The sequence below is a fragment of the Bufo gargarizans genome, chromosome 1, assembly GCF_014858855.1.
Source record: "Bufo gargarizans isolate SCDJY-AF-19 chromosome 1, ASM1485885v1, whole genome shotgun sequence".
In the NCBI taxonomy this organism is placed as follows: domain Eukaryota; kingdom Metazoa; phylum Chordata; class Amphibia; order Anura; family Bufonidae; genus Bufo; species Bufo gargarizans.
The window spans coordinates 120,905,499-120,929,501 of record NC_058080.1 but is presented as its reverse complement, the minus strand read 5'-3'; the positions used below and the strand labels follow the sequence as shown (position 1 = coordinate 120,929,501).

General features: G+C 41.1%; 1 protein-coding gene across 3 annotated transcripts; it reads left to right on the top strand.

The window, feature by feature from the left end:
* LOC122934027 (cytochrome P450 3A29-like) lies at window positions 1–19,085 on the top strand. 3 transcript variants are annotated; one of them, XM_044289201.1, is made up of 13 exons: window positions 1–147; window positions 1,181–1,274; window positions 5,970–6,022; window positions 6,521–6,620; window positions 7,180–7,293; window positions 10,565–10,653; window positions 11,800–11,948; window positions 12,349–12,476; window positions 14,176–14,254; window positions 14,765–14,925; window positions 16,157–16,383; window positions 17,292–17,454; window positions 18,807–19,085. In XM_044289201.1, exons 1-13 carry the CDS (start codon window positions 77–79, stop codon window positions 18,900–18,902), a joined length of 1,524 nt encoding a protein of 507 aa, XP_044145136.1. In that variant the 5' UTR covers window positions 1–76; the 3' UTR covers window positions 18,903–19,085. The 3 variants fall into 3 exon arrangements, with proteins under 3 accessions (XP_044145136.1, XP_044145220.1, XP_044145301.1); XM_044289285.1 differs by lacking the exons at window positions 5,970–6,022; window positions 6,521–6,620 and having other exon boundaries at window positions 2–147; window positions 18,807–19,079; XM_044289366.1 differs by lacking the exons at window positions 1–147; window positions 1,181–1,274; window positions 6,521–6,620 and having other exon boundaries at window positions 6,002–6,022; window positions 18,807–19,069.
* The last annotated feature ends 4,918 nt before the right edge of the window (window positions 19,086–24,003 follow it).

The following is a 24,003-nucleotide window of genomic DNA, read 5'->3' as shown; positions in this document are numbered from 1 at the left end:
AGTAAGAAGTGGAGGAACACCATCAAGAAGCAGGGAAAGTATATACAAGAGGGGTCAACATCTAGGAAGATTAAGCATGTATCTCATCCCAGATTTCTCCAAGGAAACATGGATCCTGCTCATCATCCTGCTGGCACTTCTCGCTTAGTAAGATCATTCTCTCTTAATCTAAAGTATTTTTGTCCTTTCTGCCAAATAATAAGCGAAGGGTTGTAACTTTATATTAGTGAACCTGTATGTATGCATTTCTCGTCCCTGGATGAGACATGTAAGCCCTGTCCCCTAGCTGAGGCCCCTGAGGTCAGCTGTAGGGTACTAAACCTAAACATACTAAAGTTACTGCACATCTTGTACTGTATTAAAGGGGTTCTCCGGAACAAAACTAAAAAAAGAAATATTATGTCATAGTAAAAACATTCATAAGTACCGTTACTTAACAAGAGAAGCTTGTTTTGCCTAGGGAGTTATCATTGTGGGATCCAAAAATGGCTGCCATCAAGTCCTAGTGAGTGTACTGGACAGTCTAGGACGTGTTTCTGACGCAATGACTTGATGGCAGCCATTTAAGGGTCCCACAATGATAACTCCCTAGGGAAAAGGAGCTTCTTTTGATAAATAAAGGTACTTATAAATGTTTTTACTATGACATCATATATATATTTTTTTTATTTAGTTTAGTTTCCCGGAGAACCACTTTAAATGATCAATTGATCATCATGGATCTCTTCACTTTAAAAAGTTATATACTAAGAGATACCGGGTGCATGAACCCAGTCTGTAAGTGAACTCACACCGATTGGCAGCTTTTCTGTGCTTGTAGGCTGTATATACTCTGTAGTTTTTATATGAAGGTTGTATACAGCTGACAGGCAGTTTCTGCAATCATCTAAACTTCCCAGATATTTTCCACGGGGCCTGAGAGCATTTCTAGGAAAGAGCTGCCCCCCAGGAATGGCTGACATCTTCTCCCTAACACTCGTAACCAGGAACGGCCAGCTCTCTGGTATCTGTACTGTATGCTTCTGCTTCCCTGGTAATGGATCCTCCCTCTAGGATTACTGTTCATGCACAGGATTGTACTTATTTGTTACCATGTCCAAAAGGTTTGTACAATGTGACTGTATCCTGAATATTGGAGAAAATATGATAATAAATGACACATTTTTTTATTCTTTTCCAGTTATGGGATCTCGCCATACAGACTTTTTAATAAATATGGAATACCTGGCCCTAAGCCACTACCATTCTTTGGTACTTTCCTTGAAAACAGAAATGTGAGTAAAAAGACACACTATTCACGTTTTATTTCAAATACAACTTATATAACCTTATGCTGCATTAAAAATACACAATTCATTTATAGTTTTTTTTTAATAAAATCTGGTAATAAGCAGCGTAAACATTTTTTACTAGAAAGGTAGCGGCGTTGGACTGTAGCTGAATGCTGAACCAGCAGACAGAGAAGGCTGAACAGCGCAATAAAGCACATATCAGGCACTGGGAACAAATAAGAAAAAGGAATATATAACACTGCTACTATAGGTAAACTAGGGGCGGTGTATATATATATATATATATATATATATACACACAGTCCTGATCAAAAGTTTAAGACCACTTGAAAAATGGTAAAAAATCATATTTAGCATGGCTGGATCTTAACAAGGTTCCAAGTAGAGCTTCAACATGCAACAAGAAGAAATGGGAGTGAGACAAAACATTTTTGGAGCATTCAATTAATTGAAAATAACGATTAAACTGAAACAGGCTGTTTTTCAGCTGATCCAAATTTTAGGACCACATGCCTTTAAAAAGCCAAATCTGTGCAAAGATGTGGATTCATTATCATTTTCTGTCAGGTAGTCACACGTTGTGACATTCAAAAGGTGGAAGGAAGTTTTATTCTCTGATGAGAAAAAATTTAACCTTGATGGTCCTGATGGTTTCCAACGTTACTGGCATGACAAGCAGATCCCAACTGAGATGTTTTCTACGCGCCACAGTGGAGGGGGCGCCATAATGGTCTGGGGTGCTTTTTCCTTCAGTGGAACAATGGAGCTTCAGGAAGTGCAGGGGCGTCAAACGGCCGCTGGCTATGTCCAGATGTTTTAGAGAGCATTCCTCATGACTGAGGGTCCTCGTCTGTGTGGTAACGACTGGGTTTTTCAACAGGGCAACGCTACAGAACACAATGCCCGCAAGACAAGGAACTTCTTCCAGGAGAATAACATCACTCTTTTGGCCCATCCTGCGTGTTCCCCTGATCTAAATCCAATTGAGAACCTTTTGGGATGGATGGCAAGGGGAGTTTACAAAAATGGACAACAGTTCCAGACGATGGCCTTCATGCGGCCGTCTTCACCACTTGGAGAAATGTTCCCACTCACCTCATGGAAACGCTTGCATCAAGCATGCCGAAACGAATTTTGGAAGTGATAAACAATAACGGTGGAGCTACTCATTACTGAGTTCATGTTTGGAAGTTGGATTTCTGTTTTGGGGGGGGGGTTCGTTTTTTTTTGGAGGTGTTGTCCTAAACTTTTGATCAGCTGAAAAACAGCCTGTTTCAGATTATTTGCTGTTTTCATTAAATTGAATGCTCAAAAAAAATAATTTCTCACTCCCATTTCTTCTTGTTGCATGTTGAAGCTCTACTTGGAACCTTGTTAAGATCCAGCCATGCTAAATATGATTTTTGGCCATTTTTAAAGTGGTTTTAAACTTTTGATCAGGACTGTGTGTGTATATATATATATATACAGACGTGGACAAAATTGTTGGTACCCTTTGGTCAATGAAAGAAAAAGTCACAATGGTCACAGAAATAACTTTAATCTGACAAAAGTAATAATAAATTAAAATTCTATAAATGTTAACCAATGAAAGTCAGACATTGTTTTTCAACCATGCTTCAACAGAATTATGTAAAAAAATAAACTCATGAAACAGGCATGGACAAAAATGATGGTACCCCTAACTTAATATTTTGTTGCGCAACCTTTTGAGGCAATCACTGCAATCAAACGCTTCCTGTAACTGTCAATGAGACATCTGCACCTCTCAGCAGGTATTTTGGCCCACTCCTCATGAGCAAACTGCTCCAGTTGTGTCCGGTTTGAAGGGTGCCTTTTCCAGACTGCATGTTTCAGCTCCTTCCAAAGATGCTCAATAGGATTGAGGTCAGGGCTCATAGAAGGCCACTTTAGAATAGTCCAATTTTTTCCTCTTAGCCATTCTTGGGTGTTTTTAGCGGTGTGTTTTGGGTCATTGTCCTGTTGCAAGACCCATGACCTGCGACTGAGACCAAGCTTTCTGACACTGGCTAGTACATTTCTCTCTAGAATTCCTTGATAGTCTTGAGATTTCATTGTACCCTGCACAGATTCAAGACACCCTGTGCCAGACGCAGCAAAGCAGCCCCAGAACATAACAGAGCCTCCTCCATGTTTCACAGTAGGGACAGTGTTCTTTTCTTGATATGCTTCATTTTTTCGTCTGTGAACATACAGCTGATGTGCCTTGGCAAAAACTTCGATTTTTGTCTCATCTGTCCACAGGACATTCTCCCAGAAGCTTTGTGGCTTGTCAACATGTAGTTTGGCATATTCCAGTCTTGCTTTTTTATGATTCGTTTTCAACAATGGTGTCCTCCTTGGTCGTCTCCCATGTAGTCCACTTTGGCTCAAACAACGACGGATGGTGCGATCTGACACTGATGTTCCTTGAGCATGAAGTTCACCTTGAATCTCTTTAGAAGTCTTTCTAGGCTCTTTTGTTACCATTCGGATTATCCGTCTCTTAGATTTGTCATCAATTTTCCTCCTGCGGCCACGTCCAGGGAGGTTGGCTACAGTCCCATGGATCTTAAACTTATGAATAATATGTGCAACTGTACTCACAGGAACATCTAGTTGCTTGGAGATGGTCTTATAGCCTTTACCTTTAACATGCTTGTCTATAATTTTCTTTCTGATCTCTTGAGACAGCTCTTTCCTTTGCTTCCTCTGGTCCATGTCGAGTGTGGTACACACCATATCACCAAACAACACAGTGATTACCTGGAGCCATATATATAGGCCCAATGGCTGATTACAAGGTTGTAGACACCTGTGATGCTAATTAGTGGACACACCTTGAATTAACATGTCCCTTTGGTCACATTATGTTCTGTGTTTTCTAGGGGTACCATCATTTTTGTCCATGCCTGTTTCATGAGTTTATTTTTTTACATAATTCTGTTGAAGCATGGTTGAAAAACAATGTCTGACTTTCATTGGTTAACATTTATAGAATTTTAATTTATTATTACTTTTGTCAGATTAAAGTTATTTCTGTGACCATTGTGACTTTTTCTTTCATTGACCAAAGGGTACCAACAATTTTGTCCACGTCTGTATATATATATATATATATATATATAGTGAAGTAACAGAGTATATTTACATCACAATGCTTGTATTGTAGTATTATTGGGTGACACCATATAGGAATATAGCATCACTGAATATAATAAAGCATATACATGATTTGACCTTAAATCAGGCTCTGTGCCTCAGTATCATTATTAAAGCGCCATTCACTCCATGGAGCTGTGCATGTATGAAGGCCGATTTATTGGCCTGTATTTGTGGGAGGGGCGGCAGCAGCCTTCATTAACCTCACAGATGTTCCTCTCCGGGCTCAACGTCGGTGCCGTGTATCCTCCCAACCCGCCCTTCTTTTTCATGTTACATCCTACAGGGTATGCCCTCTTTTAGGCGTCCCTCCTACGCAGCGGTTATGGCACAATTCAAGCTGCTTAGATCTAGTTAGTTAGGCAGGTTGATGGTCACGTCTCTAGTTACCTTCTTCACACAGGTAGCCGTGACCACAAATGAAAAGTGATATACATTCATAATACAGACAAGTGCAATAAGCATGAACAAGACGAGTTACAGACTGGTACAATCTACAAGGTATGGAGGAAGGACACAGTAGGTGAGGGTAAAGCTGGTCATGGCGGTATAGCAGCAGTAGATTATATTGATTACCACTGTTTTGAATTCCTGTAAAACTGTAGTTTATCAGGATTCTGGAATTGCTACTACCTGTTGTGAAACCATCTAATTTACAGCCCTGGGGAGCTTGCAGCATGTTGCAGAGCAATAAAGCCGTCTGTGGTCCCTTATGCAATAAGTATGAAAAGCTTGTCCAAATTATCATGGACTTCCCAGCCCCATGAGCTTTGGCACCTGCCCTGGTGCTGACGCTGAACCTGCATGGTGTGAATGTATCTATTAATGGGTCTGTTGCTTTCACGTATGTCTACATTCATATCAGATCTATAGATAATTAGATATGCTCAGCACAAGGAGCTTAAACTTTCAATGCGGAAACATTGCAGCAATTTTGATTCCTAGAGAATCTGTATAGAGTAGAAGAATTATGTCATCACCCACAATAAACAGGCTGAGAAAAGTTATCATTTTAAGGGTCCATTCACACGTCCATACGTGTTTTGCAGATCCGCAAAACGCGGACACCTGCAATGTGCGATCCACAATTTGCAGACCGCACATCACAGACACTATAATAGAAAATGCCTTTTCTGGTCCGCAATTGCGGACAAGAATAGGACATGTTCTATTTTTTTCAGGAATGAAATTGCGGATCCCGAAAAAACGGATCCTGAAAAAACGGATGGGGATCCCGAAAATGCGGATGCGGATCCAGGAAATGTGGATTTGCATCCGTTCCAGCCCCATTGAAAGTGAATGGGTCCGCAAATTGCGGAACGAATGCGGACCCAAATTACGGATGTGTGAATGGACCCTTAGATGAATTTTAATAAATGAATGGCCTTCCCTAATATTTTTTTTTTTTATGTTTCGTAAGAATTTGCTTCATCCAACCATGTTCATGTCCAAACCGTACATCTACTAACTTCCTTATATCTGGGATTACTGTTAGTAAAGCATACTTTTTTTCAGGGAATTTTTGAATTTGACATGAAATGTTTCAAAAAGTTTGGAAAAATATGGGGGTAAGTAAAAAATATTATGTGTGTTAATGAAACCGCTATTTTCTATAAGATGGTAGCAGTCATTCCATTTCCTGATTTAAGTGGATTTACACTGCCCAATATTCCTGAAACAGGCGTAGAAAATGATTAATTAGATGTGCCTGCGACTTTTGCCTGCTCACGCCAGGTCTAAACTTTTGGGGGCGGCATGGGCTGGGAAAAGTTGCAGATAGTGGTGCAACTAACCATTGCGCCGCCATCTGCGCCTGAAATACGCCTAATTTAGGCGTATTTAAGATTAGAAAGTGACCCCCAAAATCTTTTAGAATGAATTGCTATTACAAATATGGTAATTAACAATACCATTTCTTCACTGAGGTACTGTGCTGTGTGCACTCGCAGGGTACACTTTTTTATGTGGCACAGACAGTTCAACTTTTACTAGGTGAATAAAAGCATTTACCATGTGCCATAGTGGTGGTCATCGCCACATATGAACGTCAATATTTTCTTTACCAGGTTCTATGATGGGAGACAGCCGGTACTTGCCATTATGGACCCAGTTATCATTAAAGCCATTCTAGTTAAGGAATGCTATACTATTTTTACAAACAGAAGAGTAAGTCCTCCAACCAAATCCAGTTTTGATTTACTTTTGGCTATTTAGGCCTCATGCACATGACCGTTTTTTTTTAAGGTCCGCAAAAACGGGGTCCGTAGGTCCGTGATCCGTGACAGTTTTTTCGTCCGTGGGTCTTCCTTGTTTTTTGGAGGATCCACGGACATGTAAAATGAAAAAAAAATCTAAGTCAAGTTTGCCATTGAAATGATAGGAAAAAACGGACACGGATCACGGACACGGATGCCAATCTTGTGTGCATCCGTGTTTTTTTTCACGGACCCATTGACTTGAATGGGTCCGTGAACCGTTGGCCGTGAAAAAAATAGGACAGGTCATATTTTTTTCACGGCCAGGAAACACGGATCACTGATGCGGCTGCCAAACGGTGCATTTTCCGATTTTTCCACGGACCCATTGAAAGTCAATGGGTCCGTGAAAAAAAACGGAAAACGGCACAACGGCCACGGATGCACACAACGGTCGTGTGCATGAGGCCTTATGGTGATTTTATTTCTCTAAACTTTTATTAATAATATGTTTGCTTCTTTTTTTTTAGAATTTTGGCCTTAATGGCCCTCTAAGGTCTGCAGTGTCAACTGCTGCAGATGACCAGTGGAAGAGGATAAGAGCAGTGTTGTCACCAACATTCACCAGTGGTAAACTTAAGCAGGTAAATTATATAGACACTAGCAGAAGGACCTGGCTTCGCACTGGTATATTTCATCTATTTAATTTAATCTTTGTGTGTGTCGTTAAAAGATAGACAGTATCCCCATAACAGTGACCTCTACAGCACCCCGCCCCTTTAACAGTGAACTACACAGTCCCCCACCCCTTAATACTGACCCCCCCACAGTGCCTCGCCACTTTAAAATGGGACCTTCACAGCAGCCCATCCACTTAACTTTGACCTTCACAGCAGCCCGCCCCTTTAACAGCGAGTTTCACAGCACCCCACTCCTTTGACAGTGACCTCCTCAGGGGCTCTCCCCCTTAACAGTGACCTCCACAGTACCCCGCTGCCTTAACAGTGACCTCAACAGTAGTTGCCCCTTTAATGGTGGCCCCTGCCCCCTTAACAGTGACCTCCACAGTGTCTGCCCCTTTGACAGTGACCTCTACAGCGGCCTGCCCCCTTAACAGTGACCTCCACAGTGCCCGCCCCTTCAACAGTGACCTTCACAGTGCCCTGCCCCTTTAATGCTAGGGCTACACAACGTCGTGTGTTGCGTGACATTTTGTGTCAACAATTTTTTGAATGATAGGCTATAGTGTCGCACTGCGACATGTGACATACTGCGACACGACTGTCGCAAAAAATACATCTAACATGGATTTTTCTGCGACTGTCGCAGTATGTCACATGTCGCAGTGCAACACCATAGACCAGGGATGGACAACCTGAAGCTCTCCAGCTGTGGCAAAACTACAATTCCTACAGCTATCAGCCTACGGCAGGGCATGGCGGGAGTTGTAGTTTTACAACAGCTGGAGAGCCGCGGGTTGTCCATGCCTGCCATAGACTATCATTATAAAGATTGTTGTGCGACATCACTATTGCGTGACACATGTAGCAGTGTGGTTGTGCCCTATGTGTCGTGCAACTTATTGTTGCGCGACTCATATTGTCGTGTAGCCCTAGCCTAAATTTGACCTACAGCAGTGAAGAAAAATGTCTGGTTTGTTATGGAAACCTGGAGTAAAACTGTGTGTATGTGGAGACTAAGGGCCTGCGAGCTTCTATTGGCTGATAAGGGACATGTGACAGAGTGTATGGCAGTTGTGATATGAAGAGAAAGACTTGCAGGCTTGTATTTGCTAATGCAGGTCATTTTTTGGGAATATCTCAGGAACGGTACGTCCTAGAGAGCTGTGACCACCACAAGATTTCTTTCCAGGTAGCAAGGGATGTGTATACTAAGTTTCGTTGAAATCGATGGTTGCATTTTTGAGTGATCGCGGAATATACATACATACACACACATATACGTCTTTCTTTTTATATATATATATATATATATATATATATATGTCATAAAAAGGTATGAGATAATATTATATTTTGATCATTAAACTTGTTATAAACTATGATCTAAAATATGGGACCCCATAATCATCAAAAATAAAATATAAAAAAGTGGTTGTGGTGCTCTCCAAAGCCCCTTCCGCTCCTGTTGGCTGTGCTCAACCTTTATCAGGACCGAGCAGGTTAGCCATTTATACATTTTTAGTGCACAGTAAATATTGTAAAAACATGTAAAAAGGTGATGCTTCCCCCCCCCCCCCCCCCCCAATTCCAACCCATTAATAATCTTTGCACAGCTTTCCAACACGTTGTATAGAAATTTAAATGGAGCTATGAGAAAGTACAACTTGTTCTACAAAAAAAAGCCCTCATACGGCTAAGGGTACTTTCACACTTGCGTTGCTTGATTCCGGCAGGCAGTTCCGTTGCCTGAACTGACTGCCTGATCAGGCAAATTGTATGCAAACGGATGTCATTTTTTCTGACTGATCAGGCATTTTTCAGACTGATCAGGATCCTGATCAGTCAGAAAAATGCCTGATCAGTCAGAAAATTGCATTGCAATACCGGATCCGTTTTTCCGGTGTCATCAGGCAAAACGGATCCGTTTTTTTTTTTTTTTTCATTTTTAAAGGTCTGCGCATGCGCAGACCGGAATGACGGATCCGGCATTCCGGTATTTTGAATGCCGGATCCGGCACTAATACATTCCTATGGAAAAAAATGCCGGATCCGGCATTCAGTCAAGTCTTCAGTTTTTTTCGCCGGAGATAAAACCGTAGCATGCTACGGTTTTCTCTTTTGCCTGATCAGTCAAAACGACTGAACTGAAGACATCCTGATGCAAACTGAACGGATTACTCTCCATTCAGGATGCATGGGGATATGCCTGATCAGTTATTTTCCGGTATAGAGCCCCTGTGACGGAACTCTATGCCGGAAAAGAAAAACGCAAGTGTGAAAGTACCCTAAGTGAGTCTTGGAAGGCAGGGAGTAAAAAATGAAAACAAAAAAAATGAAAATTCTTTTGTAGCACCAAGCGGATAACCCCTTGACGACCTCCACCTTACATGTACAGTGGTAATTGTCACTTTAAAGATGGCACCCCCGCACAAGCGCAGCAGGTGGCATAGCCGCTGGGTAGCTGCTGTTTCAAACAGCAGAGGCCTGGGCTAATGTCCTTGATACTGCCGGCCAAGATGGGGGAAGCTGTTATGTTCCTGTGATGGGATCGGGCTCTCACTGGTATATTCTAACACAGGCAGCACTGTATTGGAATATACTGAATACTGTGATGCAATCTAGTGCCTGTTATAGTCACCTAGGATGACTTAGATATAAACTTAAAAGCAAATAAAAGTTTTTAAAAATCTAAAAAAAATAAAAGTTCAAATCACCCTCCCTTCCCCAAAAAAGAAAATAGATAATTAATAAAAGCCTTCACCGCGTCCGAAAACGCTTGTACTAATAAAATATAAAAATATGTATCCCATACGACAAATGGTGTAACAGAAAAACAATAAAAAATTGCCATTTTTTCATCACTTCACCTCCTCAAAAAATTTGAAAAAAAAGTTATCAAAGAGTCTCACACACCCCAAATTCAGTGAAAAGTACAGTTCGCCCTGCAAAAAATGAGGCTTCACACAGCTCTATAGACATAAATATAAAAAAAAGTTAGAGGTTAGAATATGGTAACATATAAAGAAAAACCTTTAAAAATGTGGTATTGTTGTAATCGTACTGACCCAGAGAAAGAAGGTCAGTTTTACCGCATACAGAATGTTGTAAAAAAACTAAACAAAACATAAAACTGTAGTGGAATTGCATTTTTTCATTTATTCCACCCCATTTGGAATTTTTTTCCAGCTCCCTGCTAAATTATATGAAATACTAAATGGTGCCACTCTTACAGATGTTCCCGATAGTTAAACAGTATGGAGACCTTTTAGTGAAGAATATTCAGAAGAAAGTAGATAACAAAGAATTCATAGATATGAAGAAGTAAGTACATATCTTTGTTACAGTTTATATAAACTAGAGCATGGCTCTTGGCATGTTTTCAGGACAGATTCCTGATGGACAAACAAGAGGGATCTGCCACATAAATTCATTGGCATACGTGGTGCTCTTTTTACTATCCTTAAAGGCCATGTTCATATGTGCCCACATTGCAGAGAAAAATTAAGTTTTAATATATGCAAATCAACCTCTAGGAGAAACGTTAGGGACGTTACTGTTACTCCTAGAGGCTAATCTCTCTCTGCAACTGCAGTGCCCTCTCCACTTTGATTGACATGGCCAGGCCTGATGATGTTTACACTGCCTGCCCCTGTCAATAAACAGTGGAGATGGCACAGTAGTTACAGAAAGAGCAGAGCCTCCAGGTGTAACGGCAGCGCCTACATTGCTCCTAGAGGCTTATTTGCATATATATAAACCTCAATCTCAGCAATGTGGGCACATATGAACATGACTAAAGAATAGGACAGCAGTTGTATGACACAAAATTCCAAATTTTATTAAATAGACTGTTTTAAAAAAAAATGCGGACAAGAATAGGCATTTTTTTAAAAGTGCCGGCAATGTGTGGTCTGCAAAATGCGGAACGCACATCGCCGATGTCCATGTTTTGCGGATCCACGGATTCGTTGATCTGCAAAACACACACGGACGTGTGAATTGACCCTAATGGTAGTCCTGTGGATATTTTTTCTGTGAAATGTAATGCTGCTGATAAACATGTGATTTCAATTTAGAAAAAAACTATTTGTTTAATAAAATTTGCAACTTTGTCATACAACTGCTGTCCTATTCTTTAGTTGTTTGGGGTACACACTATACCGGGCGACTTTTTGCTCTGTGTTTTGGGTGAGACATATGAATATGAGACCAACACAGATGCCTTCAGCTGCCAAGCGCACATGTAACAGGTCAGTCAGTTTCATAGGTACAAATCTGCTGACAGATGCCCTTCAAGCGGGTGAAATTGTCCAAGCAATATATTATTGATTGGTAGTATATTGTATCATATTATTGACCAAACTAAAAACTTATGACAGAGCCCTAATTCATTATACATACACAGGACACAATCATTATATTTTAGCTATGGTATGAGTACAGTACATCCCTATTTTGTAATTGCAGCATCTTTGGAAGCTACAGCATGGACATTGTTCTGAGTACATCCTTCAGTGTGAATGTCGATTCACTGAACAATCCCAATGATCCATTTGTGATTAACGGAAGAAACCTTTTCAACTTCTCCTTTTTAAACCCTCTGTTCTTAACAACACGTAAGTTAGAGACTATCTACTGAGATCAATTAAGAGCTTTTCAATAAATAGCAGTAAGTAACAGTAGTGCAAACTCACAATATAGTGGAGCAGCCTTTGCCCTTGCTCTGCTAATTGGTGCAGGCAGGAAATTGTCAGGGCCAGGAGGCAAAATGTCTAGTCCTGTCAATCTTGCAACAGGTGGGCACCCCCTCACAGGTGGAAACGTCCTTGCTGATGAGATGAATTGATTCACTCATCTCTAATGTAGACATTAGAGCACGTACAGCCATAACCTGTCCACTACGGTCCCCATAGTAGTCAGAGACGGCTTGTAGCTTCTAAACAATAGGGAAATAATAACCACTGTGCTTATGACATGATTTATCTTTTGTTTGTATGCTCCTCACTTTTCTTACAGTGCTGTGTCCATTCCTGATTCCTATTTTGGACAAATTCAACTTCTGCTTCCTTCCAATAAGTGTCCTCAACTTTTTTCAAGATGCCATAAAGAGCATTAAAAAAAACAGGCAGAAAGGAATCCACACAGTAAGTGAATGTTTAACTCTAATATGTGGTGGTTGTCCGGGAAAATTAAATCTTGGACAAGCCCCCGAATGGTCTAAAAAAAAAAAAAATAAAAATAAATAAATGATGTACTCTTTTGCCAGTAGTGTTCTCTGAGCCACCAGTCCGGTTCTCCTGTCGCTGCTTGTTTATGGACTGCAGTGGTGACATGCAAGTATATGCCATGTACACTCACCTAAAGAATTATTAGGAACACCTCTTCTATGTCTCAATAATGCGATTATCTAGTCAACCAATCACATGGCAGTTGCTTCGATGCATGTAGGGTTGTGGTCCTTGTCAAGACAATCTCCTGAACTCCAAACTGAATGTCAGAATGGGAAAGAAATGTGATTTAAGCAATTTTGAGCGTGGCATGGTTGTTGGTGCCAGACGGGCCGGTCTGAGTATTTTACAATCTGCTCAGTTACTGGGATTTTCACGCACAACCATTTCTAGGGTTTACAAAGAATGGTGTGAAAAGGGAAAAACATCCAGTATGCGGCAGTCCTGTGGGCGAAAATGCCTTGTTGATGCTAGAGGTCAGAGGAGAATGGGCCGACTGATTCAAGCTGATACAAGAGCAAAGTTGACTGAAATAACCACTCGTTACAACCGAGGTATGCAGCAAAGCATTTGTGAAGCCACAACACGCACAATCTTGAGGCGGATGGGCTACAACAGCAGAAGACCCCACCGGGTACCACTCATCTCCACTACAAATAGGAAAAAGAGGCTACAATTTGCACGAGCTCACCAAAATTGGACTGTTATAGACTGGAAAAATGTTGCCTGGTCTGATGAGTCTCGATTTCTGTTGAGACATTCAAATGGTAGAGTCCCAATTTGGCGTAAACAGAATGAGAACATGTATCCATCATGCCTTGTTACCACTGTGCAGGCTGGTGGTGGTGGTGTAATGGTGTGGGGGATGTTTTCTTGGCACACTTTAGGCCCCTTAGTGCCAATTGACCATCGTTTAAATGCCATGGGCTACCTGAGCATTGTTTCTGACCATGTCCATCCCTTCATGACCACCATGTACCCATCCTCTGATGGCTACTTCCAGCAGGATAATGCACCATGTCACAAAGCTCGAATCATTTCAAATTGGTTTCTTGAACATGACAATGAGTTCACTGTACTAAAATGTCTTTGGGATGTGGTGGATCAGGAGCTTCGTGCCCTGGATGTGCATCCCTCAAATCTCCATCAACTGCAAGATGCTTACTATCAATATGGGCTAACATTTCTAAAGAATGCTATCAGCACCTTGTTGAATCAATGCCACGTAGAATTAAGGCAGTTCTGAAGGCAAAAGGGGGTCCAACACCGTATTAGTATGGTGTTCCTAATAATTCTTTAGGTGAGTGTTTACTGGCAGGAGGACAGTACCATTGGCTCAATAATGGCAGCAAAGAAAGCGGTAACTATACCATCATTCTTTATTTTAGACTGTTCAGGGGCTTGTCCGAGATTTTAAATTATCTGACAACCGAGAAAGGGACGGGTTAAAAAAACAAAGGGTGGGTTTAATAAATGAAGCAGTGAAGGTGGTCCCTAAGCTATGTATCTGGAATGTAGTCCAAATATAGAAGGGATTAGAAATACTGAAATCCTTGAACGAGGGCATCATTTTCAATATGGCTTTCATTTTCTGATTGTTTCTTTGACCTTTTAGGATCGAGTAGATTTCCTACAACTTATGGTAGATGCTCAGGCTAATGAAAGCAATGGAGAAGCGAATCATGGCTATAAAGGTATGAACTCTCATTGTCTGCATCTGTATCCTGTCTGTAGGCCTCCAAACACTGAGCAGATGTGCAGAAAACTAGAAAATTGTTAGTGAAAGAATATGCAGTATTATTATGTCATTGCAACTTAATGCAAAAGTATTAGAAAATCAGTATTGGGTAGATGCTCACTACCTCAGAAGAGTATTGATTGAAGTTGCGTTGTTGTGCCCCTACCATTGCTCTTTGGCTTCTTGCACACCACTTCTTCAGAGATTGAAGAAGCAGAATCCCAGAATTTATAAAAGTAAGACTTTTTTAACAAGAAATCAGAATTTACATTTCTGTGATTATAACCTACTCTTTCCCATTGCATTCTATCTATTCTAAACTTAAAGCATGACGTTAACAAATATAAATTTTTGTGAAAAATGTAAAAATGAAATGTAAAAATAAATACTTCCTCTCATATCACATTGTATGCCCAGCGCAATTCAAGATGATTGGAACCAACTCTGTCTTGTATGTATTTCACAGAACTGACAGACACTGAAATCATGGCTCAGGGGCTTATCTTCATTATGGCTGGTTATGAGACCACCAGTACTACACTTATGTTTCTGGCTTACCATTTGGCAATTCACCCTGATGTCCAAACCAAACTCCAAGAGGAGATTGACACCTTACTCCCCAATAAGGTAACACCAATAGGTAAAATAAATTGTCAGTAACTAGTGCTCTCCTGTTAATTCTGTATCTCGGTACATGGTATTGTATGTATATCATATCAGGTGATATATCATATCCAGCACACTGTCCTGGGTGTACGAGGTTAAAGTATGAAATGGAAAAGCTAAAAAGGTGCGATGGGAGCAAATATACAGCACCAACCATTATACTTACAGTTCAGGTAAAAGATACCTACCCAACAAATAAAAAAGTCTAATAGCGCGGAATGGAGAAGTAATGTTGAGCATGTTCTATAAAATAAGTTCTTATGAATGACGCAAAAACATATTTACAGCACCTTCAGTTTGATGCTTTAGGATGGAACACGTCTCTGTTCTCTTGTAACAGTAGCACTGTAGGTACAAGCAGCAAGTAGTATTTCGTACTTAAAATCAAAGTATTAGTCTTCCATCAAACATTCTTAGTTATATGCGGTTATAATACATGTATGCCCTGCTCCCATATTCAGATGGAAGTAAGCAGATTTGCCATTCTTCCATAATGATTACCACAGCTCTCTCAGAATATAATTTTGACAATTAAAAAGTGATGTCATTGGGGAACATGGAATTTCAATAAACTCTTATCTAGGAGGGCAAAAAGCTGTCTACATAATAGGTCAATGTCTGGCCCTTTAAATAGGCCTTAGAACAATGACTTTGTATAAAAAATAAAACCAGAATCTTTTCTATAAGAAAAAGACCTCCCTTTACAGACAGCTGTTCAGAGTTGTTGCCCTTCATCAGTGCAGATGAGGGTACTCGTTAAGAGGCCTTTGACTTGGGTCTGGAAGAATTAAGTTTCTCCTTGTGGAGACCTCCAAGTTGGCATCGGAGTCTTATGGGCCAGGAAAAGCTCCTTGGGAAAAAGGAAATGTAAATAAGCTCTTAGCTCGTATCTAGTGGAGCAAAAATCTGGCCCCACCTATTGGATGACTATCCTATATGTCAGTGTCTGGCTCTTTCGATAGGCCTTGGAACAATGAAGTCAAGAGCTAAATCTTTTCCAGAAGAAAAAAGACCCATGTCCAGACTGCTGTTTTAGGGTTTTTGCCCCTCATCAATGTAGAACAGGGTACTGGTTTGGCTAAATAAGACACTTTTAACGTGGGTATGGGGGACTTTTGGTGAAATGTATGAAGGCCTTTACATTACAAGGTAATCCCAGGCAATAAACAAGCGATGCATTCATTGTCTGCAGGCTCCTCCTACATACGAAGCTCTGATGCAGATGGAATACCTTGATATGGTGCTTTACGAAAACCTGCGGCTCTACCCTGCAGCCGGCAGAATTGAACGTGTATGTAAGGCAACAACTGAGATCAATGGAGTAACTATCCCCAAGGGCGTTGTGACTGTGATCCCAGCCTTTGTGCTGCACCGTGACCCAGAGCTCTGGCCTGAACCAGACGAATTCAGACCTGAAAGGTATACATATGGGAGTATTTAGTATATTAGTACAAAATAGTATAAAGACAAATTACCTGTTCATAGGAAGAATTTACATCTGAAAAACATCACTTTATTAAAGGGGTATTCTGGGAGGTCAGGCGTACTCACTGCCGCTACGTTCATCTCTGTGGGACTGTTGGAGATAGCTGAGTACCACTTCTATAGAGATGAATAGTGAGCCAATATGCACACCTAACCTGCCATTCCATTTATTTTGAGAGGCCCTGTGGTGTTTAGGGCCCTTGTTCTCGTGATTTTTGGGCATCCTAGCAGTAGGACCCCCACTGATTAACCCTCGTTCTTGTGATTTTTGGGGATCCTAGCAGTAGGACCCCCACTGATTAAATACTTATACCCTATCCTGTGGATAGGTCATAATTCAAAATAACCAAAATACCCCTTTGAATTGCTCTGGTAAACTCCTGTACATTTTAATACTAAGACTTCTCTTGGTTATAAAAAAAAAAATTGATTTTTTTTCAAAGAAATTGGCAGGATATTTGCCCCAATTATGAAAGTTTAAAATATGTATTTTATTACATATTTATGTTGACTGTTAAAACAGAAATGTTGCATATAATCAATATTTATTATATAAATTCAGATAAGTCCTATGTAAAATATGCACTGACAAATGAGTTGCAGTCTCATCTTTCATATATATATATATATATATATATATATATATATATATACGCACACATATACATACATACATACACATACACACACACACACACTATATCTGGTGGTAGCACAAATCAATTCAGAATTGGATACATTTTATCTTGAATCCATAGAGGGACCCACTTACCCCCACTATCCTCACTTACACTATTGATTCACTTACATTTTGTACAATTTTGTTTCTTCTTCATGCACAGATTTAGTAAAGAGAACAGAGAAACACAAGACCCTTACACCTTCCTACCCTTTGGAGCTGGACCAAGGAACTGCATAGGAATGAGATTTGCATTGCTCAATATGAAATCAGCGATCACCCTGCTACTGCAGAACTTTTCTTTTCGAACGTGCAAAGATACTCCAGTAAGTCACATTTAATGGATTCTTAAGGCCCTATTACACTGCATGATTTCAGGCCAGTTATCAGGAATACGAACACTTGTTCCCGATAATAGGCTCCTATAAGAGATCAGCCAATGAACGATCAAACATTCATCGGCTGATTAGCATCTTTCATCTGAATGACAGATGCCTGATTCTATAAAATGGTGAGAAACTGGAACATAAAGAATATAAGTAATTTTTCATCATAGAACCATTAAAGGGGCTGGCCCATCTCACACATTGGTGGCATATCGCTAAAATAGCCCACCAATTTCTAATAGGTGCCGAACCCAACTCTGGGACCCGCACCTATCTCTAGAACAGAATCTGCAAAGTGAAGGAGAGCAGACAGAGAATGCATGGCCACGCTCCATTCATCTCTATGTGACTGCCAAAAAGAGTTGAGTGGCATCCTCGAAATGTAGGGAGGGAGGGGGCCGCGCATGCGCAGTCTACTCTCCTTCACTTTGCAGACTCTGTTCTAGAGATATCAGACAATGGTGGCATATCCTAGCATATCCTCACAATATGTGAGATGGGCCATACCCTTTAACCCTTTCCCGACATAGCATTTTTTTTTCCATTCACTTCCAACAAGATGGAAATGGAAAAAAATACACAGTTCTGCCATTGTTTCATGGTTTTTGTTTTCATTGCAGTCTATATGTTTACCATCGCAGTCTATAGTAAAAATCTATATATTTTTATTTAAGAAGTTTTCTGTGTTTAAAAAAACTAAATTGAAATCACACACCCCTTCCCAGAAAGCGGGACCTGTGGAGAAATCTATGCTTACCTGCCGCTATTTTCTGACTCTATGGCTCCTAAGTGGCACATAACCAAGGGATGTGTTGCTTGGGATGCAGAGAGACATGTGAACTGGTCCGTGCAGAAGTTGACAGATGAGATCCAGAAGTCTAGTACAGACAGCCTGGGAGCCCTGTAATGTGAGCAGAGCGGAAGACAGCAGGTCCTGTTTGCTGGACAGGTTGGGACTCAATAGGGACTTTAATATGACAGGTCTAGCAGCCTTCAGAAGGCTCAAGGCTGCCATATCAAACGAACCGCTCTTGCGATCTTGTTGCAAGGTTGGTGGGTACTCAGTCACCAGAAGCATCTTACCCTGGGACCACTCAGATGCTGTGGTCACACTTTAAAACAGCAGATACCTGCTAGCTATGGAGCTAAGTGGACTTCATCTTTAAAGACTCAACATCAACCAAACATATATGTCGCAAAAAGGTTAACTTGTAATAACATGACACCGGATACCACCTTTAATGTACAGACTATTTTATGCAAGTCCTAATCTGTTCAATCTAATGTTACAGATCCCAGTGGAAATTGACACCCGAGGATTCCTAAAGACAACAAAACCTGTGATACTGAACCTTGTGCCTAGAGAAGCTCAGAAGACAGAAAAATAGATCCTTGAGACCACTGTGGATGGTCACCATGATTTCTGTCGTAAATGGAGTATGAACGACATCAGTACATACACTGTACTCTGAAAGTCTGTATGCCGAAACTTTAGAAACATTCATGTAAATGCTTCAAATGCCAAAGAATAACTGATGTTTACATGTAAAAATGATGTAAGGGTACTTTCACACTAGCGTTTTTGTTTTCCGGTATTGAGTTCCGTCCTAGGGGCTCAATACGGGAAAAACTGATCAGTTTTATCCTAATGCATTCTGATTGGAGAGCATTCCGTTCAGGATGCATCAGTTCAGTCCCTCTTACGTTTTTTGGCAGGAGAAAATACCGCAGCATGCTGCAGTTTTCTCTCCAGCCCAAAATCCTGAACACTTGCCGGAATGCCGGTTCCGGCATTAGGTTCCATTGAAATGCATTAATGTTCTGGCAAAACAGATCCGTTCTTTCCGTTCGCGCATGCACAGACCATAAAATCAGTGAAAATAAATAAATACCGGATCCGTTTTCCGAATGACAACCGGAAAGACGGATCTGGTATTGCAATGCATTTGTGAGATGGATCTGCATCCGGATCCGTCTCACAAATGCATCCGTTAGTGTCCAGATTGTCCGTTTGCCTGCCGGACTCCTCTGCCGCAAGTGTGAAAGTACCCTAAGTCTGCATGTAGTCTTCTTCAGCATGGGGTTCTTTGCTGACAGATATCTGAACCATATCTGCAGTGTCTGGGGCATACACCGTCTCTGTATGGCACCAAAGGAAACTGCACAGAAAATTTATTTCATTACCACTGTCCAGAAGATCAAGATGTCTAACTGCAGAATGTATGTTCAGTCTGTGGATAGCTTTTTGCAGCCACCGACCTCTAGTACTTATCCAGCTACATACTACTAACTGCCCTCAGATGACAATACATTTACAGTGTCAATATACTCTGTGGAGACTGGGCATAGGCAGGAAACACGTTTTCTTGTGCCGTACAATGCAACAAAAAGAAACCAATACAGACAACATCAAGCTGCCATGTGTGAAATGGTTCTTTCTTAGTGACTGATGACTGCACATGAATGTGTTGCACTTGAATAAATGGTGATGTTGATGGAAAACATATTCAGGACACGTTATAAAGGACCTTCCAAAACAACCAGTCATATGTTGCCCCATCTCATTTCAAGCCTTTTGGTAGACTTTTCCTAAAATGCAGACTATATGGCAGTTTCTACTACTGCCTTTTGCAGGATTTCTATCAGGAGGATGTATATAGTCACACATGCCAGGAGTAGACACATATAGCAGAGGGGCTCTGTGCAAGAGTATACGGGCTCCTTGATGTTCATGTGGTAATCTGATGTCATGTCCACCCCTGAGCTTATCTGATGGAGACTAGTTGTCATGTAGCAGCAGATAACCTTACTGACCCTCCCCATAGTCTGACAACTGCTTAGCTGACAGAAGGTGAGCTGTGATGTCACACCTAGTTACTTGACTGAAACACTTACAATATGACATCACCCTATCTTATCTGAGGAAACAAGCTGTGATAACACAGAAGCTCACATGTCTGAAATCCACTTGTGATGTCCCAGCAGCTTACCTCACCGAAATACAGGTGTGATATCACAGCATCTTACCTGACAGAAACCAACTTGTGATGTCAGTGACGATTATCTGACAGGAACTTGTGACATCACAGCAGCTTGCCTGACAGAGGCGCAATTGCGATGTCACAGTAATGTAATTCACTGAAACAGCTGTGATGTCACATGTATGTTGTGACGTCCTTACACTTATATATCAGGAATCACAGCTGTGATGTCACAGTAGCATACCTGAGAGAGAGAGACACTTGTTTTGTCACAACAGCTCACATGACTAAAACATGGTTGTGATGTCACAGCTGCTCACCAGAATGAAACCCACTTGTGATGTCACAGTCACCAACCTGAATATAACCTACTTGTGATGTCACAGTCATTCACCAGAATGAAACCCACTTGTGATGTCACAGTCACCAACCTGAATATAACCTACTTGTGATGTCACAGTCATTCACCAGAATGAAACCCACTTGTGATGTCACAGCCACTAACCTGAATATAACCCACTTGTGATGTCACAGTCACTACAGGTTGTACAAATTAAACCTTATAGGCAGTGACAAAGACAATCACTGCTATAGACAAGACACCCATAATAAAAATAGTATTTAAAGAGACATCTAATTATACTGTATGGACATAGTATGGACAAGACATCTAATTATACTGTATGGACATAGCAACTCTAGCATAAGAAGTTCTGCGTTTTACCTGCTGGGAAGCTCAACTAGAAAACCATTGCAGATATCTAGACAAACATGAAAACAATGCAAGTCCCAATAATTTATTTTAATGCCTAGTAAAACAACTGAAAACTATGCAACATAGTCGTGGGGTCCATGAGACCCCTGCCCATTACTAAAACAAGGATATCTTGCAGTGAAGAGAGAGAGTGCAATATATGAATGCTTCTCTCTCCTCGTTCTAGTGATCAGTGGGGTCTCAGTGCTTGTACCTCCACCAATCACACTGTGATATCAAAAGATTTCCCAAAGTACAGAAGCACTTTAATCCCTTCTGTGCCAGCAGCGTACATATATGGCGGAAGGAGGGGTTTTAAATATGGTGCCTACTAATAACCGCAGTGGACTCCATAATCATCGGCCTCTTCTGTTTGAAACAGAAAATGCCTGGGTCTAATGTCTGCGACTGGCGATAACACCAATTGCAAATATTAAACCCTTTGGATGCCGTGGTAAAATTTGACCAAGGCATCTAAATACTTGAAAACCAGAAGCACACACTTCCAGGTCAGGAACGGCTCCACCATGCAGCGAGCAGGGGAGCCATTCCTTCACTGTCATATTCAGAGGCAAGATCAGGATTAACGACAGCAATGACAATAACAGGAGGAAGAATGTTAACAGGTTAAGTATCAATAGACTCACAGGTCCCAAAACTGACAAGGCATCCACATTTACATTATCAGACCCAGAATGATACATAACAATAAAGTTAAAGTGAAGAGTGAAGAAAAAGGCCCAGCGTGCTTGTTTGGGGTTCAAGCTCCTAGCAGTGTCAAGTTACACTAGGGAGGTCATTTATTAAACATAAATATGCTTAAATTAGGTGTATTTCTGGTGCAGATTGCTACACAAAGGACCTCTCCCCACTGACGCCAGGTCTAAAAAAGAGGGCATTGCGTGGACAGGGAAGGGGACGTGTCGGTGGGCACGTCTCATTAAGCATTTTGTACGCCTTTTTTAGGCGTAAAAATGGTCTAAGGCTCCATTCAGACGTCCATAGTGTTTTACGGTCCGCAAATTGCAAAACACTGACGCCGCACATTGCTGGCGCCCCAATAGAGAATGCCTATTCTTTTCCACAGCTGCGGACAAGAATAGGACATGTTCTATTTTTTCCCGGAGTGGCAGACCGGAAGTACGGAGCCGCGGACCGGAAATGTGCATGCGGACAGCACACTCTATGCTGTCCGCATCTTTTCTGTCCCCATTGGAAATTAATGGGTCTACATCTGTTCTACAAAATTGCTGAACGGATGCGGACCCATTCTATGGATGTGTAAATGGACCCTAAATGTAAGAAAGCAAGGAAGCTGTCTACATGTAGAAGCAGCAGTGGATCCGGCGAAGTTTTGAAGAGGCCGGCTCCTATTCATAACTTCAGCAGATCCACCGCCAGTGCAGGGCTTTATTAGTTTTAGATGCCGGTCTTAATAAATGTGCCTCTAGGTTCTTGTGATCTGGAAGTACAATGACCTGGTGTTAGGTCCCTTCTAAGAAATGCCGCCATTCCTTGAAGGCCCATTTTATAGCCAGCAAGTCCTGATTGCCAATGTCATAATTTTTCTTTCGGAGTTTCAAAAGCAGACAATGCATCAGAGCACCAGTTCAATAGATCCGCCCCTTTCCTAGTTAAATCTGTCAATGGTTTGGTTTCTAATACATTTTCTATAATAAATTGCAAACCCCTGGAATCTCTGTAGGACCTTGAGGGAAGTGGGACTAGGCCAATCAACAACGGCTTGCACCTTGACAGGGTCCATATAAAAATTTTGAGTTGTTCGTATATAACCCAGTAAAGAGACTTCTCTAACACCAAAGACAAATTTACTGAATTTTGCAAAACCTTTCTTACATGCACAACATGTGAGGCCCAATCAGTCAATATAGTCAAGATAGACAACAAAAAGAGACCCAGAAATTCACGAAGAATGTCATTATTGAGGTTTTGAGACACTGCTGGGGCCTTACACAACCCAAAAGGCATTACAAGATATTCAAAATGCCCTTCCGGGGTATTGAATGCTTAATTGCATTCGTCCCCCTTCAGGATTCTAATCAAGTTGTAGGCTCCTCTGAGTTTAAGGTAAACCTCTTAGAATGAATGGAACCAACCTTCATGACCAAATGTGGAGTCTTATACTCAATAAATCCTCCAGCCAAAAGGAGTAGTATCCACCTTAGATACCAGAATCGGTTCAGGTAACCTAAGTAATTTGAGACTAGTGCTAAGCAAACTTGCGATTTTCCAGTTCAGCCTTCAGGTTTGGGTTATCTAAGAATTCTGTAATGGATTCTGTTACCAAGGACCATAACGAAATTCAATGACGGCATGCACCACAGAAGCCTATAACAAAAATTCTGTATTGCATTCTATCATAATAGAAGTATATGGCTAGCAAATACTTCTATTATAAACGGAATGCCTCCTATAGGCTTCCGTGGTGCATGCCGTCATAGAATTCCGCTATGGTCCGTAGTAACGGAATCCATTATGGAATTCTTAACCCGAACTCTGAACTTGCAAATCGTAAGTTAGCTGTCACGGACGGTGTACAGAAAACAAGACAATGCAACATGCATATAATGTCAAGGACGGTGTACAGGAAACAAGACAATGCAACATGCATATATGACTCACTGGATCCAAAGCTAAGGAACCAAAAGGGAGACCCCTGCACAAGACCTGGCACTTTCCCTGGCTGCTCAGCCTATGCAAAAATCCCAAAGGTGGATGGTTGCATATCCAAGT

What these genes read in the sequence shown, in the direction of transcription:
- LOC122934027 (XM_044289201.1), top strand. Translation starts at nt 77, where the DNA reads ATGTATCTCATCCCAGATTTCTCCAAGGAAACATGGATCCTGCTCATC. An exon ending in GAATTCATAGATATGAAGAA is followed by an intron (nt 10,654 to 11,799) that starts GTAAGTACATAT and finishes TTGTAATTGCAG; the next exon opens with CATCTTTGGAAGCTACAGCA. An exon ending in ACACCTTACTCCCCAATAAG is followed by an intron (nt 14,926 to 16,156) that starts GTAACACCAATA and finishes CATTGTCTGCAG; the next exon opens with GCTCCTCCTACATACGAAGC.